The sequence below is a fragment of the Centropristis striata genome, chromosome 16, assembly GCF_030273125.1.
Source record: "Centropristis striata isolate RG_2023a ecotype Rhode Island chromosome 16, C.striata_1.0, whole genome shotgun sequence".
Classification (NCBI taxonomy): Eukaryota; Metazoa; Chordata; class Actinopteri; order Perciformes; family Serranidae; genus Centropristis; species Centropristis striata.
Window position 1 is genome coordinate 17,493,314 of NC_081532.1, and position 21,613 is coordinate 17,514,926.

At 38.1% G+C, this 21,613-nt stretch overlaps 1 protein-coding gene across 3 annotated transcripts in view; it reads right to left on the bottom strand.

The window, feature by feature from the left end:
- lrfn5a (leucine rich repeat and fibronectin type III domain containing 5a) overlaps nt 1-21,613 on the bottom strand; it is a 144,265-nt gene that overhangs the window by 18,904 nt on the left and 103,748 nt on the right. For all 3 annotated transcript variants that reach the window (XM_059352871.1, XM_059352874.1, XM_059352873.1), the window contains 6 exons: nt 9,315-9,538; nt 5,766-5,894; nt 5,466-5,646; nt 4,943-5,098; nt 3,611-3,870; nt 1,831-2,298 (listed from right to left, as the gene is read on the bottom strand). In XM_059352871.1, the coding sequence (XP_059208854.1) occupies nt 1,831-2,298; nt 3,611-3,870; nt 4,943-5,098; nt 5,466-5,646; nt 5,766-5,894; nt 9,315-9,511 (1,391 nt within the window). In that variant the 5' untranslated portion in view covers nt 9,512-9,538. The remainder of the gene's footprint in view (nt 1-1,830; nt 2,299-3,610; nt 3,871-4,942; nt 5,099-5,465; nt 5,647-5,765; nt 5,895-9,314; nt 9,539-21,613) is intronic.

Here is a 21,613-nt window from a genome sequence, read left to right on the forward strand (position 1 = left end):
ACAACATTTATGGTATTGTCATCATCATGACCCTGATGGTCAATGCTCCCCCGGCATCTTGATGATGATGCGTACTGATGAAGTATGTATAGGGATTAGCAGCGATATGAAAGGCAGATAATACTGGCCGATTTTCCTATGAAAGCTCTACGTGTTTGTTAATTCCCTCTCGCCCATTTCACCGGAGTAAATATTTAGCTCAAATAACAATCATTCCCTGTGAGATCAATCTAATCTGTGTAATCCTGAGCAAACGGCAAAAGTCAAGAAGGACTGCCAGAGCTCTCCCCCTGTCAAGGCCGTCCTGGTGAGTCAGCAGCAGACTGCAAGCTGCATTATTTGCCCGGGTCTCAGTGAGGGTGAACTTTCTCACGTTGTGTCTATTCCTGTTCATTCCTGTTTCATCTCCTGTTGGTCTAATGTGTCCTGACATGAAAGATCTCTGCTAAGATGTAATAACAAATAGTCTGTATATGTCCTCTGGTGAAACGATGTCCATCTTAAACACTACCATGATTTCTGTTTTGACAAGGAAACATGCAATTACAATCATTTGATCATGTTTTAGCCTTTTATCTACTTTTATTTGCCATTTCCTTTATGTAGCTCTCAAATATGCTGTTTTTATTTGTAGCCAGCTTTCATTCACAGGATCAAAGCGTTCTCATAGGGTCTCCTAGTGACAGGATCCCAACAGGATAATTAAAGTTGCATTTAATCTACTGTAATCTAATCTATACAGCTCAGACCTGGGTAATTCTCTACCTCCACATTAGCCATATCATGGTTCGGTTTCCATTGCGTAAACTGTCTGACTCTGCTGTGATGAACGTCATGGTGACATAGTCTGTGTCCAAAATCATTCACGACTCTCGACTAACTGTCTCAGGAGTTCTATTGTAGAGGGCACAGACACTACTCAGATTATTTTTCAATGATGGCTGCTGGGCCATCCATAATAAATTAGGGCTGTCAAAGTTAACGCGATCAACACAAATTTCGCCAATTGATTTGACATGTTAATGCGGGTTGTTATATGATAACCCTTTGCAAAAAGGTGGATTGCAACTAACAAGCAGTGGATAAAAAAGTTAATTTGAATGGCAAAGTACCATTTGGAAACCAAGCACACAGGTGATGCAGACAGTCCTGTTAGCCCCAAAACGAGGGAATATAGCTTGCGGCTCCATCCATCAATTAATATTGTGCAGGACAGCACTCCAATGTAATTACACTAGAAATTAAAAACACTTTTAATTTTTACCCAGCAGCGCTGCCAATGGCAATTACTGTGCAGAAGAGAGGTTGGTAACGTTAAAAAAAAACCTGGGTCGCCAGCTGGGATATCTGCCATAACGTTGCAATGCAGACACCATCAATTCACTAGTTGTTACATGGCTAAGAAACTGGTGAAACATACTTCAACATATCATTGAAATTTAACATTTCACATTTGTATGACTGGTTCCAACCCTCTGCCATTTATCTCTTAGATCAGTGCATGATGGAATATAATGCTTCGTCAGTTGTAAAATACTTTTTCATGATGCATTGTAAGATACTGTGATTACACTATAAAGTGTTTAATAATTCTCACTGTACATTCAGACAGAGGCACAAAATGGAAAACTCACTATGTAGTATGTAGTATTATGTAGTGAGTGAATGGGCACAACCATAGAGGGCTAAACAGTTAATTGTAATTATATCGAAATCACAATTTTCACTACTGCAAAATCCAAAGTGGAGGAGGTGCGACATTAATTAAAGGAAAAGTGTGTTGAAATACCATTTTGAACAAGTATGAAGTATTGTGGTGGTCAGTCTTACCTGTAAACTAGTGAGTCGTCTTGGCTCCCATTGTACTGTATCTGGAACATCCTGATTCCTGGAATATTCCTCTGGAAGTTGAACTTGATCAGCGCCGTTGATGACGTGGCCTCGGCCGTCACCACCCTCTTATCCACCCCGCCCTTCACGTCCCCCGTCACATTGCTCCCGTTGGCTCCGCCTCGGGTCGACGTGGAAATGTCCGACGATCCCGGGTCAGGCTCCTGGATGTTGTTGGTGTTGTTGGAGATGTGGGGGAGTTTAATAATAACCAGGTCTACCGTCTGGTGGGCTTCACCGGCAGGATTGGAGGAGATACAGGTGAAGGAGCCGGTGTCTTTCACGGTACTGATGAGGACGTCCAGAGTCCCGTTGTTGTACACCAATGTCCTGGAGGAGTTGGACACCAGTTTGCCCTCCGGAGAGATCCAGTGGATGGCTGGTTCTGGGTCACCCCTTGCCTTACACCTTGAAGGAAAGAACACCAGTAGAGTGTTGGAAACAAGACAGAATGGGGTCAACTGTACAGTAACAGCAAAGCGTTGCTTCACTGGGGTTTCTGGATTCTTTCCAACCTCCATCAGGGACTTGAGTGGGAGAGTCTAACCATCATCGACTGTGTATGCAGGGCACATTAATTAAAAAAGTTTGTAGAATACACTTTACATTACAGCCTTTGAATTGCAGTGTTGAATGTTCATATTAGCTAACAAATTTTACAGAGACAAAGAAGGATGGAAGGATGGAATAAGGCAAGAGGTTAGCAAATAGCAAGGAACAGGATCATAAATTTGACAAATAAATGACGCCATTTTATCTGTTACAATATGAACAATGTGAACAATATATCCGGCCTAAACCAGTTTGGTTGCAAGCATAGATATGGCACTGATAAGCATAGTTTTGACCAAAATAAGATTTTACATATATACAAGGAAAAGTTCAATAACTGTGTTCAAAGAGAAGTTCCTATATTTCTAGTAAGAATCCTAGTTTTAAAATTTGCTCACCAGACGATCCGAGTTTAATGGGGAAATTCTGTATCTGCTTCATTTTTTGTGAATAACCGAGTTTGACAGGGCTGTATTGTGTCTCCTTTTTTTTTTTAAACATGTACATGGATGATCTATATCTCAGTGGAGAATGAGTGCATGGTTGGTAACTCAATCATTAATCACCTTATACGCAGATGACATGGTGATTTTCTGTCCATGTAGTGCTGATCTTTAACGCTAGTGTGAAAATGAAAAGGTATGAATGAAAGCAGCCCAAAGTCATGAATTTCAGAGCTGTTACCGAGTTATGAATCAATGTAATAAAATTGAAGCTGCACATGATGAGAAATGTTCGGTGTGTTGACCTGCTGATAATATACTTTATATATGGTGCTGAGGACACGACACAATGAAGGAAAGAGAATAATTGCATATCATTGATTCCCTCTGCCCCCTTTTTCTGCCCATAATTCCATATTTGAAAACATCTATCTTGATTGGAAGCGTGTGACCAATATATATGCAAATGAAGTAATCATCATCTCTCAGACCTGTTCTTGATTTAGTTTCATCCTCCTTAAAATTTTAGCGTGATGTTCCTGTCTTGTGCTTCAGTGAACAGTTGGGCATTTCATGTATTCCTGAGCGGCTTGTACACATAATGCACCACTACAGAAATTAAGACAGTGTGTGTGTTTTGGATAAAGAGAAAGCTTCATAATGTGCTATATCATATTATATTAAACTATTTTTGATGCATCTCAGTTAAGAACAGAAAGGGATACCTAAGTGTAACTCTCTGCCCTTCCAGCACCCTCATCTCATGGGAGTATCTGGTGATGAGTGGGGGTTCACAGAGGAACTCCTCCTCAGGGATGGACCAGAAGTATCGGCCAGAGAGGTGTTGGGGTGAAGCGCACGTCTCCAGGTCGTCCTCTCTGTTCAGCCTTCGCAACCACAGCAACTCACAGTTACAGTGTAGAGGGTTCCCACCAAATGACAGCGCAAAAGAAGTGGACGTCATGATGCCTGATGTGGCCAGGACCTGCAATTGTAAAACAATGGTAACAATTTTAACACCTTGCTGTACACTCAACTCCACATTTTCACTGGGAACTGTCTAATTCAACCACCTAGGAAGCTGAGTGTGTGGTAGCTTGCCACTTTTTCTATTAACAGATAAAGAGAGAGAAGTGAAAAAATACACTTTTTCCCTTCTCTACCCTGTGGCCTGCTGCTTCCCAGAATTGGATGACAGGTTTTTATAAATTACCAGGGTCAGAAAATATGAAATATGATTCAAAATGTAGTGGAAGTGAGAAGAGCTCTCAGAGAGTGCAGACCTCCGCCAACTCCATCTCCCAATGTTAACGAAAGTGAAAAATAATTTGTGTATCCGACCCGTGATTCGGATCCACTCCAAAATTTAATGGGTTCTTCCTTGGCCCAGGCTACACATTTCCACCAAGTTTCATGAACATCAGGCCGGCAGGTTTTCTGCAATCATTTTGACAAACAAACCAACTAAACTGGAAAAAAAATAACCTCCTTGGCTTCATGATCAAAATTTGCGCAAAACAGATTTACAAGGATCAAATTTTCACTAATATTATAGTTTTCCAATTGAGTACCATTCATATATTAAGCCAAGTTTATTTATATAGCATAGAGTTAATATGCTCAAAATAAAATCAAACAAAATTGTCAATAGTCGAATATTTTAAAATAAGAATATCCAACATAAATACATATATATATATATACATGTATGTATGTATGTATGTATGTATGTATGTATGTATGTATGTATGTATGTATGTATGTATATATATATATATATGTATGTATGTATGTATGTATGTATGTATATATATATATATATATACACAACTCAACCTCAATACATGACTATATAGTATATATGTGTGTGTGTGTGTGTGTGCATCCTATATACAGCAACGAAATGTCTACTTTTTTTTACACATTTTAAACCAGAAATATTACATATTATATCTTTAATCCACACACAAGAAATCGTAAGTTAGATGCAATGCTTGACTGTGTTAAAGAGTTTCAGACCTTTTTGTTACGTTGGGTTTTAATGTGGTGGAAATTACCTGTGCTCGTTGAAACAGTGGATCCGGTGGCAGCTTTTGCAGTTTATTAGAGGTAACGTCCAGTCGGTTCAGTTTCTGTAGCAGGGAAAACGTTCCCTCTGGAATGAAGTCCAACATGTTGTGGTCTAAACTCAACGTATGGAGGCTGATCATTTTCTGCAAAAATATCACAGCAAAACAGAGAACGTAATTATCATCAGGTGCAAAGCATTTAATAGTCTGATCCACAGAGTCCATGACATTTGTATTACATAAAATACTTGTCGGCTGGCAAAGAGCACTGGTAAAATTAAAACTGTTAGCACCGAAAATGCTTTAAAATGAAGGTTCAGTGAAGCTTAATGAATAGTCCACATAATGGCCTCTGCTCACTCCAAAAGCCCTTAAGATTGCTTTATTTTAATTTCAAATAAATGGCTAAAAAGGTTTTATGGCCATTTTATTATGCTTTGAAAATGAATATTCTGAAGGCCCTCCAGCCAGACATGTTTGAAAGGCTTCTACAGTTTAAAGGGATCCTGACCTGGATGGCCTCCCAAGGAATAGAGTCCAGGTTATTGTAGCTGAGGTCCAATTCTTCAAGTGCCAGCAGGTCATTGAATGCTCCCTGGTGAATCAGCACCAGCTGGTTGTTGTTGAGAATCAGGTGGTGAAGCTTCGACATCCCGCTGAATGTATCATTGCCTATCCTCGTGAGCCGGTTGCTAATGGAGACAGAGAAAGAAAGACTCATGGGAAAAAGTACAATACCTCAAATGTATTAAGAGGATTTCGTGAAGTACCCATAATATCACAAACACATCAGCTGTATGCAGATCCGTACCTGTTGAGGTGTAGAGCTCTGAGGTTTTCCAGATCGGCAAAGGCATGAGGTGTGATGTAGGAGATGGTGTTTCTGGATAATGTAAGGTCCACCAGCCGTGTCATGTTTGCAAAATCTTTCCTCTTCACACTGTGGACACAGATAAGCACAGATCACTTAGACAATAAGTCTTTCTAATGCCTCCTCCAACACGAGATCTGCTATTTGTTTAAAGGTGGATTAATCTAGAACTTCGAGTTAACACAGTTAGTTTAGATCCCAGTCACACCATAACAAGCAGAATGAGGCAGCAGTACGTTAGACCAGCAAGTCTCATGTTCTGTTAGGCAAAATTGCTGTTTTTGTCAAAGGAGTCTGAATTTGAAGAGTGCAATATAACGGATTCAGTTCCTTGTCAGAAAAAATGGTGAACATATTCTAAAGTTGGTGTACATTTTGAAATTTTTTTAGGTCTTCACAAAATTTGTTTTTCTGTGGCCCTGTCCACAGCAGTACATATCACACTCTTCACAGCCATCAGACTGCTTTGACAAAAACAGTAATTTTACCTCAAGGAACATGAGTGTTGAAGGTCCACAGCTGCCTCCATCTGTTAGTTTGTCTGCGTTAATGTGTGACTTTTTGCCTCTGATCTGTGCTGTTCACAGCAGTACATTGGTTAGCTTCTGTCTCTGTAGTCTGCATCTTCAAATTGAAATTGTACACACTGGCTATGAATAAGAATATAGAAGTTGCAATGTCATCATCAAGAAACCAACGTCAGATAATGTTTGAAAATTTGAAATGTCAATGATTGGATTTGAATACATAAGGAACTTCTATCTATAAAGCAAGAAGTGTCTGCGTGTGTGTGTGGATCTCTCTGACCGTGGCACAAAGGTGTGCATTTTGAAGATTTTTTTATTCATTTTTCAAAATATCATTATTTGCGTAGGGCGTGTTGCGGCATTGCACTGTTTTCGGACGCCTTTTAGGGGAGCTCCGCTCCACGAACTAAGAACGGCCATGCACCACCACCCACAGAATCGAGAAAGAGCTATCAATCTGTCAATCCTTTCCGTGTCCGGGCCGGGTGAGGTTTCCCGTGTTGAGTCAAATTAAGCAGCACGCTCCAAATATTCTGGATTTCCACGCCTGACTCATCTCATCTGTAAGTCTATTTAGCCTTATTATCTTTCGGAGTTTTAAAGTGCACTACAAGGTTGGATTTTCCAATAATATTCGAATAGTTTCCAGTGATTACCAATGTTCAATGTGTATATGCTGGATGGTGTGCGTAACTTATGAAAAGTGTTTAATGGAGGTGCAGACATTGTAGTGTGGCATGTAATGTAAGAATACAAACTTCCTACAGGCACTGCACTAGTAACTGCAAAGCTACAGAGGATTTAAAAACAGAAAAGCTAAAATAATGATGGACCCGCCCATTTATTGACCGACAATTCCAACAAGCTGTCGGTCAAACGAAATATCAAAAGTATTCTTTAAAAGGTGGAGTTGCTTTTGTCATTCTTTCAGTTGTGTTGAAAGAGAGCTTTTATTAGGATAGTAAAGAGAATTCAAAAATGCAATTCTTTTTATCCTGTGGAGCTCATTTAATATTTCTGAGTATGAACAACTTTCTCCAAAGGCTACAAACCAGAGAAGCAAGGCTCTAAACTGCAGTGCTATCAGGAGACAGCCTTCAGCTGCTCCATTGACTATGAAGCGACTATGACTTACTCTGGGGCCTCAAAGAATGTGCTTTTTTCACACCTAAATGAGTTTTATTTCATTCTAGTGCCGGCAGATAATGTGCTCATATCGTCATAAAAAGCACCCTGGGCAATGCCCGCTCTGTCCAAAAATTCAGCGACTTATTCATCTTCGCCGGAGAAGCTCCAGGCTTTCTCGCCTGATGACATCATAGATCAGTGTCTCTAGTTTCCAGCTTTGAAGAAAAATTGTTCATTCTCACACATTCAAACTGAACTTTCCAAGGACTGGGACACTTAGTTTTTTAACTATAAAACAATGGTTATTAATAATTAAACGTCACTGAAGTACTCAATTAATATTGCAGAAACATTGTATATTAAGGTAACTTTTCATCTTCAATTTAAAATACAGGTGTGTTCCTTGTCATGGTGGAGATTTTCGAAGACAACTGTGATCAATCTTGGAGAAAGCATGACACAAATATTTATGTTTTTGAATGTTATACACATATATATCAGCGTCCAGTGAGCACATTATTGAAAAGACAACAAACAATGGAGGATCCTAACAAGAACCTTTTCCTAACAGTTGTAATCTTATTAGTTTTAGTGCTAGAAATAAAAATATTCCTGTATGCTACTTACAGTATACTGAACGATAACAGAGAAAAAGAGGGAAAGTTGGACAAAGACTGAGTGAGTCAGTGTGCTCTGTACAGCTCTATAATAAAACAAGATTTTACCTATTTTAAACAGTAAAAAAATCATATGTGGCAAGACAAGTAAATCAGATGAATCACTTCATTCACATTGAGAATTTTGGGACTTTTATATTCCTTTTAGGGCAATGACTTTTTATAATATAACGGCAGACAATCAAAACTTCATTGAGGAACCTCAACAGAAGCTTTGCATGTAAAAATAAATTATATTTGGAACAGCCCTGCAAACGAAAACTGCTGCTGAGGTTCTCAAAGAACATTTTTATATTTACATTTAGTCATTTAGCAGATGGTTTTATCCAAAGCCACTTACAGAAAAGGGAAACAATCAAGGTTTAGTGCGATAAGAGGCGTTAGTGCAGCAATAAGTGCTAGTGATGATTCTTTAAGGAGTTGAATTGTCGTGTGGTGCTCGGAGAGAAGGTGATCTCTGAAGAGCTGGTCTTCAGGAGTTTTTTAAAGGTAGAGAACTGGTAGTGTGTTCCACCAACGGGGAACAACAAACGTTTGGATTGCCTTGAAGAAACGGGTGGCAGAGCCAGGCGCCGTTGATTGGAAGAGCGCAGCAGCCGTGAGGTAGCATATGCCTGAATCAGGACGTTTTCAACCTCACATCATGACAAAGTGTGCCTAATACACTGTGACACAGAACTTAGGTTTTTTAAGTAACTTACGTGGCTCACATCACTCTCATAACTATTTCACTTTCAGCATTTATGTACATTTATTTACTTTTTAAACTGTCTTTTATAACACCTTACCCTGATTTTTTTCTGCGCTAAACCTAGGTCAGTCGTTTTGGAGCCAAAATTCACAGAATGCTCAACACTAATATGAGTTATTTTGACAAAAACTCATATGTATCGTTATGGATGGTATTGACAAATGTCTTTATCTGTCGTTTAGGTTGGAGATCTTGTTGAAAAATACTGTCTTTGTACAGTTTTCTAGTAACATATGTCACAAAGGACTAAGTCACTATGCAGCGGTCTCACTTACATGATTGAAGTCATGGTTTCAAACAAAGTTTGTACTGTACGTTGTCCTAGTAAGGCGGTGACAACAGAAGCAGTGTCTGCAGTATTATCCAGATAAATGATTAGCTCCCTTGGCAGTATAGAATAAGTTACCTTGTGACAAAGTTGTCAGCCAGCCGTAGCTCCACTGTATGCCTATCAATGTTGGGCGGTACAAACAGTAGACCTTTCTTGGCGCAGAGGGTTGCCAGGTTGGGTGACAGGATCTGACACACGCAGCGCTTTGGGCAGATCTGTGCCCGCACAGCCATGGCAACTGCCAGCATCACACACAGCAACATCCTCTCCATGGTTACCACCCCACCTGGACACGACACCTGAGAAAGACAGAGAAAATGGAGACATTAATTTTGAACTTCAAACTTATATATATTCCAAGCGTTTCTTCAAAGTCTTTAGTATGCAGTAGAGCTGTGTGATATGGACCAAAAGTCAGATCCCAATATATTTAGGCTGCATATCGATATACGATATACATCCCAATATTTTTATCGCAAAGTGAGAGCAAATGTTCAGTCAAAGTCAAATATGACATGTCACAAGTAGTTTAATTAAAACCGTTTACTTAATGAACATAAATACTGTATAACAGGAGTAATTTAAAAAAAAAAAAAATCAAAGCTCCGTAAAGTGCACATTTAAATTAAAAAAGCCTATGAAATTAAATAGGCCAATATTTTTCTGAAATAAATATATTTATATGAGAAAAAAAAAAGGAGCATTACAAAATAACTAATATAGACAAACCCTAGTAAGGGCAGCATTTATATATAAAATATATATTTATATATAAATGTATATATATCGATATATGCAATATGGTCTAATTCCATATTATATTTAAAAATATATCGATATATTTTTATATCAATATATTGCCCAGCCCTAGTATGCAGTGCCAGTAAAAATGTGTGTGCATCACCCTGTGCACACTCTTCTACAGTGTTCACTCTATTGAGTCTAACTTTATCATGCTAGGCTGGACTAACAGACTACTTATCACCCACTGCACTTCCTTCTATGTCAACAAAACTGCTCTGAATGCAGAGGGCTATATTAAAAGTTGAGGTGTATACATAGTAGGATGGCTAATACATACATCATGGAGAAGCATGCCTTGTACTTTACAAGTTGTTGTCAGAGTACTGTGCTAGTTTTTAGTCAGTGACTAATACATAAGCATGTATTAAACTTGGCAACTGGAATCAGATTGTGATGAAGTTACAAATCTTAATGACTAGACATGACAAGATGAACCCAAAGGCCCTCAAAGAGTTGAATCACCACCAACTTTTTAGGCATGGCTAATCAAACCAGAGGAGATGTTTATTAGAGTCATTTATTGCTCAGCAGTGGTGTGAGGCACACACACACACACACACACACACACACACACACATACATTCAGTCATCATTAGTAAGCAGCAGGGCTTGTAGTTAATTAGGAAAGGTTTAGAGAGAGAGAGAAAAAGAGCGGGGCGAGGCAGGGAGACAGAAAATGCTCATTAATGACAACCTTGATTGGGGTTTGAAGGACATGGGCGAATCAGGATTAAAGGGATCACAGTGCAAATACACACAAACATACACTCGCACGGTCATACCCAAACGCAACACAGGCTCGGTTAGAGTAAAAGCCTTTCTCACACTTTACCACAGCAAAAAAAGACTGATTTTGTGTGAAAACTTTGTGACTCATTTGCCAGTATAGAATGGTGTCAAAATAATAGGATAAAACTAAGTTGTAGCTAACGACTTAATTGTAACATCATTTATCAATGCTTTATAGAGCAGTGAAAAGCCATTAATAACTTTCATTTGCCGAGTCATGAAATATCCCTTTGCTGTTGTTTATCCTCCTCCAGCATCCACTTGCTTTGTCTTAATTCATCAGTAAGATGGATTATTGTATTAAAAAAAAACTCCTTATTATATTAATGACTCGCCATTTATAACTGTGGACTTGATGGCTTGAAAAGGAGAAGCCCAACCCCAAGCATTGATTAAAAGATAACCAACGTTTATAACTGTATTATTTTTAACCCATTTTTGCCCAGTGACTGTATTTGGTATAATAAGGGAAATTACCTTTGTTGTAGAAAGCAGCCTTCTGAATATCATTTCATGACACTAGACTCTCATACAACTGCACTAACTCAAACTGATTTATTCTTATTCATTTTGAGTATGTAAACCTGTTTGTTTTTGGATAGTTTCTTTTTCTATTTAAAAAAAAAAAAGTATTTTTCTTTATTTTGTATGCCGTGCTGGGTGTTTTTAATCTTTGCTATCTATGTATCTCTGCAATTTCATATCAGTGCAAAATTGGTGCAGAATCCAAACAGAAAAGGTATTTCTATTCTGTGGCAAAATTCACAATTTCCAATATTATATTAATCTGTAAATTATTTCCCTCTAAATTGGTATTGGTAATAAAATCCCTTATCAGTCAGGCAACAGCCAATCACCAAACATGTTTTTGAAAAGTTCCATGAAACAATCATTTTGATTGATCTGAGATAACTAGAATTGGCAGAGCAAAGATTAAAAAATATATATTAAAAAATAGCACTGGTCCCAGCACTTGAAACTGGCATGTTGATCATCTATCATTGGCAATAAGAGAAATGCAGCTAAAACAATAAGGTTATAGCATCAAAAAGGTTTGTATGATGTTGCTTCCCAAATAATATACATAGTATGATGTGAACAATTCGCTTTCCAGCTGAACACTTTGACCGATTCTGAAAAATATCTTTAGATTTGTGCTTTAGCAAGCAGAGACTACTTATGAAATGTTTTCTATAAATGCATCGGTAACGCTTTATAATAAGGTCCTTAATAACCATTAATTAACAAGTAATAAGGCATTGTTCTCGCTTTAGATCCGGTAGTTGCAAAAAGCATAGTTAACTTATAGTTAACTTATAATAGATGAGCAATAAAGTATATTTTAATATCAATAAGCAAACAAAATAAGATTAATAAAGGCATGGCAAAGACATAATGGGTGTTTGTAATGCCATTATTAACACTTATATAAGCTTATAAACACACAATAATGTTAATAAGCATCTTGTAAGGACTTACAAGGGCCTTATTACTTGTTAATTAATGGTTATTACAAGGACCTTAATATAAAGCGTTACCAATGCATCTATAAAGCATTAGTAAATTAATTATGAACCTGAAATAAAGCTATTACCTATCTTTCAAGAGGCTATAAGTAACTGATTTGTTTCAATCAGGTCATTCATAAAGATGATCATACAAGCAGAGGAGAGACAATGTGAGGGAGAAATGATAGAATCACTTCAATAGAAAATATCATGTGTGATAGAAAGAATACAGTATTTGCAGAGAAAACACATCAGTGACACCAGCTTAAAAGCAGCTTATTCTAATTAGTGTGTGTGTGTGTGTGTGTGTGTGTTTGTGTATCTTTTGTTCATGACATGAAGTGATTCAGTAGTGTAATAAAACAGCATTAACAGAACAGATGTTATCAGGCAGTTATAATTCCTTCTCACCAGGAAAGCACAGTTAACGTGTTAAAATCCAAATGCTCTTTTGTTCACTTTTCTCTCCATCTGTGGTGCAAATTCTTTACTGTGGTGTTTCTGCACTGCACTTCACACACACATGGGCTGTCAGTTAAACTGTGTTGCCTGCACATGATTAACCTACAGCTCTCTTATTCAGTCCAAAGTGGGAATATTAATCCAAGCACTTACAAATAAATATGACATACTGTCTCATCGACACTGAACATCTAAAAGAGGAGTATAATGTGTGTGTCATTATTGAATCTGGTATTAAAGGGACAGCTCACCCCAAAAGCAAAAACACACATGTTTTCTCTTACCTGTAGATCTAGATTGTTCTCTCTCGATTGTTGGGACTCTATGCTACCTTACTTAACCCTCCTGTTATGTTCGTTTTTTTAGGAACAGCTATTACCCGAGGCATGTTTAATTATCCACAAGTGTCAGAAAATTTAGTAGGTAGAATAGAAAAACATGGTTTATATTTCATTAATAACTCCATTACTAACCATGTCAATCAATATTTAGTGCAAAGGTGTTCTTTAGCTCTCACAGATCATGATTCAATGAGAATAATTCACGCGTTTTTCATAAAAAATGTATGTTAAAACTTTTTTAAATGTACATTGGAAAGACCTACGTATAAAATGCAATAATTTAACATGACATTGATTAAAAAGATGTATTTAGCATTTTTTTAACTTAGAAATGGGTCAATTTGACCCATAACATAACAGGAGGCTTAAAAATACATATGAAAAACTCAACAGCAATGTCTCTTTCCAGAAATCATAACCCGATTACTTGAGATAACATACAGACATTCTTGTGAACAGTTCCATGTCAGAACTAATTTCTTCCTTAACTGCTTAGTCCATAAGTTATCTGGAGTAACCTTGATTTCTAGAAACAGACATTACTGTCAAGTTTTTCAAATATACAGTACCAATCCCATTATGATCAATGGAAGACATTCCATTGAACATTCCAAAAAAACTGCAGTTCCTCAAATGGCCACTTGAAGCTGGCTCCAATAGAGAGTGAAGTGAAGTGAAACTTAAATAGAAACAGAAATAAGCATGTTTACAGCCTGATACATGCCGTGGAATTTAAGGAAAGATTCCTTCGTGAGAAACTAAAAGTATTGAAGAACTTGCTTGCCTTTAAGTATTTTTAATACACGATAATATATTGAAAGATTATAAAGACTATAATGAGTATTCAAGTCTGAGAACACAAGCAATCATAAACAAACAGAGTCACATCATACTAAACAGCTGAATAGAGACGGAGTTCTATCACCAAGGAGGTAGAGAGAGCACTTCGTCTTTCCATGCTGGAGATGAGTGATGACACATGTTTGATTAGACAGTGCATGGATGCACATCTGTATTGATCCAGGCCTGTAAACATGTTTACCAGCAGTGATTCAAGGTACTGTTGTAGAAAATCTTTAAAGAAAAACAACTGAAGACCAGGTAGATTCGAATGGCAGCCTTGTGCGGGATTTATTTAGCAAGTATCAAAAACAGATACAAATGCCAAAGGTGACAGACAGATCCAAATGGTAGAACAACTCTGAGCCAGACAACACTTGGTGTCTTTTTTATCTTGCAGGTTCGTGCGTCAATGTTTCTGGGTAACTAAGGTTCTAATGTCCTGTTATTTCCTGTTATGTCCTACTTTCGATATCAGAACATACTTGAGAGGTCAAATTCCTATTCTGATGTTATCGTATCAGCCAGAGCATCCTCTTACGATATGCTAGGCTGATTCATTTAATGAGTTTGTCCCATAAAACTGAAATCCTAAACCGTGCCAGGTCACGTAATCCTGCATTAATGTCTTATATATGTATGTTCAACGGATTTATACAACAGTACAGAGTTTAGTTGTTACAGAACACATCAAATTACTTTTTCGCCAACAATACAAAAAAACTGTTTGGTCACTTTAGCTAATTTCTCCCTTCATAACTGTGAGCGTTTGAATTATTTATAAAACTCACCTGTTAAATGCATGTTAAGGCTTAAAGTTCTACATAATCAAGGGCATGGCTGCTTTGAGTGACGGGTGTGTGCCCTCACAGATGACTCGCCGCTGCATTCGCCCCACCTCTGCTCACCCCACTCCACCTCTTTGCCCCTTTTTTAGATTAACTGGGAGTAGGGTCAGGCACTGGCGAGACGATCTAGACTGATAAATAGCAACATAGGTAAGAGAGTAAACTGTCCCTTTAGCATGTGATCTATATCTGCACACATCGTCTTGATAATAAAATCTATTCCACGTGCCTTGTCAGGCGTTGTATTTACACGTTGTATTACCATACATTATGTTTTTCCTTATCTATGCAGGTTATCCAGACAAACTGCATATTGATGCATGGTAAATTAGAGCTGCCGATTAATACATACTCTGGTGTGCAAATAAGTACTAATGGCAGCAGGTCAATCTGTGTGGAATGGAAAAAAATAAAGAATATCAGTATCCGTATCCTTTACTATTGGCTCTGACACATTACAATGACTGCTAGAAGGACATTTATCGTACAGAGAAAATCAATTCAGCATCAGTTTCAGCAATTGACACTTTTCCTGAATGAAGTCGGTGAGATAAAACTCCACTGAATGTTGATGTGAATGCTGCATATTCTATCAAATCACTACTGTGGTCTGACTAAGAAGCCATTCACCTTCCTCCAGTCGAGTTGTGCGGTCCACTCTTTATATCTCTTTCATTTCTCAGCGTAATTACTGAGCTAAAATCTGCAGCGACGTCGGAGGTCATACAATTCCCGTGTTTTTTTTTTCTCTCCCTCTCCATCTAAGAAAGAAGGGTAGAAAGACAGAGCGGCAGCTAAACAGAGCGCCCGATGACTCATACGCTATACAGAGAGACAGAGAGAGAGAGAAAGAAAGAGAAAGAGAAAGAGACAGAGAGAGAGAGAGAGAAAGAGAAAGAGAAAGAGAAAGAGAGAGAGAGAGAGACAGAGAGAGAAAGAGAAAGAGAGGGAAAGAGAGAGAGCAAGAAAGCTCATGACCCTAGTGACACGGAGGCAGATAGCAGCTCATTAATTACTCGAGAAATGACTGTAATGAGAGCGAATGAGTGAGAGAGACAGAGAAATGCAAAGGAAACGAGAGAGAATTATCAGAGAGGGAGACCAAAAAAGAGAGATCAGAGAGCGAGCTAATTAAAATGAGTGCTGAGCTGTGAAAGGAAAAAAGGGGGAGACGGAATTTCATTTAGCGAGAAGAGACGAGGTAGGAGAGATGAAGCCGGCATCGCAGCATTCCCCGTATAGGAAGGGAGGCAGATGGTAAATGTTATTTGTTGTAAACATATAGAGAAAAAAAAAGGGTTACACTCTCAATTTCAGACAAACGCCTCTCTGTAAACACACATACAAGCTCCGGATGGCTCGGTGTAGCTTGAGGTGACATGTAGGACCATTGGGATCAAATGGAATGGTGAATTAACCAAAGGGATTATGGGTAAGAAGGACAAATTAAGCTCTGTTTGTAGCGGTGTGTAAAATACGATTCTGTGTCACACATGTGCGCAGCCTGCTTTATCCACTGCTTTGAAAGCCTTCCAAACTGACACTTGGGTTCCCTGAGGGGGCTTCCATAAAGCCAGTTTCACCCCTGGCTTGCTCACTGATGAACAACTGGCTTCCCCGGACAGCTCAAATGGATTCTCCACACGCTCCATATACTGAAACTGATCTTAGGCTGCATTCAAATCTCATGGGGATAACCAGCGGAACGACTTGGCAGTTAAAAGCCACGACTTGGAAGTATTCACACATTCAAACTCTTTTGAAGCTGCCAGGAAGCTATGATTGAAGATTTCTGTCGACTTTTGTTGTTGCTGATGTGTTTTTTCACACTCACTGCACATCCAATTAGCCTGTGATACGTCTGAGGCCATATGTCTTATAGAAAACCATTCATTGCTGCAGAAGTAAGCAATCCAGTTCTGTCTTGATTCTTTAAAACCAAATTTTTTATCATATTATATTCACCTGACAGCTCAGGTAACCAGCTATGTAAAATTGTTCTATCTAAATCTAATGGGGGCTGTTGTTTTTTCATTGGTTATGATGGATATTAAAGTTTAAGATGGGTTTAAACCTGTGTTGTCTCAAACAAAATCATGTAATTTCTTAAACCAAGCTGTTGTGTCCAGCAGAAATCGCCTCAATGCTAAGTATGTCATATTATCTGTGGTTTAAGGCCATAAATGCCAGTATACAATCCCATTGCTACAGCTAAGATCATTTCTAAAATAATTTAGTTTCATTATTTCATGTAGGCAACTATGTCACAAGTGTTAAACTAATGTGATTTGGCTCTATTTAGAGAGTTAATGATTATTTGAAGAGGTCTACATATTAATAAATAAAAGTAGCAAAGTAAAAAAAATATAGATGTATTATATGATCAATTCCCACAGCAATTTTCATGAAACCCAATATATTTGACACCTTTTTTAGACAGCTACAGTTATTATTGTCGTGGCAAAATGTTGTGCTTTCTGTATTTGACAAAAAAAATATTTTTCTCAGGAATATTTGCAGTGTGGTCTGATATAGTTACCACTTCATATTGTGCCAGTGGTATTTCTACATGATTTTGTGATATGGTCCTCTGAACTGGAAAATCAGCAATCTTATTCTTAATTATACAACCATTTTCCATGTGCAGGAAAAGCCCTATTACATGTTGTTCCTCTACATCATCACATTTAGTTGTGTTGCAGCTGAACTTTGACTTGCAGCATGCTAAGTTGGCTGCGTTTTATCCCCTTTTACATACCGTTTACATAAACCCATTTGAACTGCAGCTAAGCTAACCAGATGCTAAATGACACAGCAAAAGCTCCATGATGTCCTGTTTTTTCAGACAGAAATTGGTTAACAAGCATCAGCCATCTGGTGGGTCAACTTTGAAAAAACTCATTCTGTGCCACCAGATTTATTTAAAATTCTAGTATGAATACTGTGCAAATGTGTAAAAGTGATGAACAAAACATCAAGAATGATTCAATTTGATGGATTAGTACAGCCATAAGAATTCATGAGTTCATGAGTTTGAGTGTTACACTAAGTGTTGTGATGTCTTAATGAAGCTTCATGAGAATTTAGCTGTACTCGTTGGTGATGTCAGTTTCAAGAAAAAGGCTCAAGAAATGGCAATCCAGTGTGCTTTCAACCCATTTGTTAAACAGAGGTTGCCATCTTGTGGGCTCAGACAATAAAGAAAATAATTCATGAAGGTTAATTAGTCCATCACTATTGTTAACCTCTTATAGCTTTGTTTGTATTCAGCTTTGTAAAAGTTAAGACAGAATATACTGTTACAAAGTTGGAAATTTGATGCTTTTTTAAACATTAAATGAGACATATTGTTCTCATGTAGCTTTGGGTCTCTACTATAAGTGTTTACATTACATTACATTACATTACATTACATGTCATTTAGCAGACGCTTTTGTCCAAAGCGACTTACAATAAGTGCATTCAACCTGATGGTACTAGACATAGACCATAGGAATCGAGTAAGTACATAACTTTAAGAGCTAACTGTCATTGCTAAGGAGTGCTATATGTTAAAGAAGAAAAGAAGAGAAGAGAATAAGAACTTTTTTTTTTTTTTTTTAAATATATATATCTGTTAGGTGACCATGACTTAACCGAGGTATTGTTGGAAGAGATAGGTCTTCAGCCTGTGGCGGAAGATGTACAGGCTGTCTGAGGTCCTGATGTCGGTGGGGAGCTCGTTCCAACATTTGGGAGCCAAGACAGAGAAAAGTCTGGAAGTGGTTTTGAGGCGAGTTGACCCACGCAAGGTGGGAGTCGCCAGCTGTTTGGCTGATGCAGAGCGGAGAGGACGGGCAGGAGTGTAGAGTTTGACAAGGTCCTGGATTTAAGTAGGACCTGAACCGTTAGCAGCAGAGTACGCCAGAGCTAGAGTCTTGAAGCGTATCCGCGCAGCCACAGGTAGCCAGTGCAGGGAGCGGAGGAGGGGTGTTGTGTGTGAAAATTTGGGAAGATTGAAGACCAATCGAGCAGCTGCATTCTGGATGAGTTGTAGAGGTCGGATGGCTTTGGCAGCCATGAGGGAGTTGCAGTAGTCCAGGCGTGAGATGACCAGTGCCTGGACCAGGACCTGAGCTGCCTTCTGGGTGAGAAACGGGAGGATTCTCCTGATGTTATGCAGCAAGAATCTGCAAGATCTGGTAGTGGCGGTGATGTTTGTTGAGAGGGACAGTTGGTTGTCAAGAGTTACGCCAAGGTTTTTGGCGGTTTCTGTGGAGGCAACCACTGTGTCCTGGACAGTGATGTGGAAGTCAGTGGTGGGAGAGCCCTTCCCTGGGAGGTAAAGTAGCTCAGTCTTTCCCAGGTTGAGTTTGAGTTACATGTTTTGATATTTGAAAAACACATTAGTTTTCTCATATTTTTTGTACTGTTTATTTGAAATTATCTGTTTAAGCCACTTTCCTGAAAAAGCCCAACCTATTGGTCAGTGTGCCTGGGTCTTCCACATGTGGACTCTCTACAACTGTGCACCATCATTGCAGCTGGGGAATCACTGTAACGGTAATATAGCACAATTTCTACCAATATAGTTGTGACATCACAACCTTACAGAAGTTGTGACGGCTCATTTAAAGGCAAAGTTTTCTAAATACAGGCTGTGTGCAATTCTTTGTGGATTTAGATTTTTGATATATTTACAGTATTTATTTAACACCTAAATCTGGGTTTTAATCAAAACAACATTCAAATATCACTTTTTACAATATGGGACCTTTAAATGTACTTAAGTAGCGTGAGGGCAAAACTGGAAGTGTAGGTACCAGCTAGGTGACAACGAAGAGGAAGTATGTCCTGTTAATATTTACAAATAAGAGCTGAACATAGCTGACTTCTAACTGTATTGTGAAGTGAAGAGCTTGTAGCCACCATCTTTACCACATGACGTGGATGCGGCTTTAGAAGTAGGAAACTACTCTGTCATCCTAAAGTATCATCCAGTGGTTTGCAGGGCCCTCTGTTGAGGAGTGTCAGGTAGTTTACTATGGTACTTGTGTTGTTAAAATAGATTAGTCATGTCACAGTTAGGAAAACACTTCATAGGATGAAGGGTTCTCCAACAGTCTCAGAGCGCTGGGCTCTTGTTGAGAGAGCTGCGTTGTTTACTGCAACATACTACTCAAACAAAGGCCAAAAAGATTGAAGTGACAGAAAATGACATCATTACAGTCTAGATTTTAGAAATTTGTGGTGCAAATACAGATTCTCTCCTCTAGATTTCTCCTTTATATTTGTCAGATTCCTGCAGGCTGCAACAGATTATAGTGATATGAGATTAATGTAATGCATATTATCTCAGTCATTTCATTTGATATAGTACATTTACTCTGTTGTATTTCAATCACAGAGGAACATAGAATTGGAAGATAATCTGACTGGTGTTTAGGTATATAGGATTGTTGATTGTGTATGTATTATTGCAGATACATTTGCATGTACATAATTTTATTTGTCATACACATCTACACATTGCTGATTTGTACTGCATTTACTTAAGATTCAATTAACCTGAATTACCCCTGAAAACCCCCTGCTATGTCACATAACCATAGTATATATTCAAGCAGATAGTTTGTTTTTTGTTTTTATTGAAGAGATATTCAGGATAAGATACCACTGACTAAACTGATATTTGATATCGGGCCAATACTGACTTAAATAGCTGGAGTGATTTTCAGCTACACTGTGGCTAACCTCATCAATTTATATACAATTTGCATTATATACTGACATTTTAATTGTTGAAGTTTTGACCAGTTTGCTGCTACATTTAAGACATTTATGTTAAATGTTAATTTCAATCTCGTTATTTTTTTTTTATCAAGTTGCTGGTGCACAAATTACTATTTTAGTAATAATAAACTAATCAGTAAATGTACATCTACATCTATTATTTACATTCTGTTTTAGAAAGTTAGGAAAGGACAAGAAGATCTCCAACCTAAAGGACAGAATAAAGCTTTTGTCAATGCCAACCATAACGACACTTATGATTGTTTTTGCTAAATTGCTCACGGTACAGAGAGGAGCGTTCTAAATGTACAGTTTGCGGTAAATTGCGTAAATAAAATGAGTTACGTTAAAAATCATTGACTTTTGTTTTCACATGGGACACAAAACCTTTTCCCCTGAGTGAAAGTCCGCAGTTTGTTCATTTAAGCTCAAAATTGCACTACACATTGCTAATTTGTGATTGTCAGTACTGGCCTTAGAAATCCTTTATCAATCCAGCTTGGGTATTAAGACTGAAAGTCAGATTGGTGCATTACCAAAGTGAAATCAGCAGAAGAGCTACTAAACGGCCCTTGTTGTTGACTTTTTCTTTTTCAACTTTCCCACCATCAAGAGTCAACTTTGAACCTCTGACTGAAGGGTAACATGCTTGTCAACTTCTATGTAATTTATGAGTGTTTCCTGGTACAAGTTTATTCATGAAATCCACATGGGACTGTGCCATTAAAGCAGCTCAGTATTAACAGGAGATGCACTTAAAATACAGCACACATTAAAGAGAGATTTGACACAATCAACACAGTGCTTGTGCAAAATGAGCGCGCATTTAGCCCCGATGTTTTGTATACTCGCCACACAGATTTGAATTCAAAGCATGGAAGAGATTATAATACATTGTTGTTGCCGCTGGAAAGCCTTTTAGCTGCTGTTTTTCATTTTCTCAAGTGAATTAATAGTTTACATGTTGTGCTGTGCCTTCAAGCTTGTACCTTGGTTGTTTGTACCAGCAT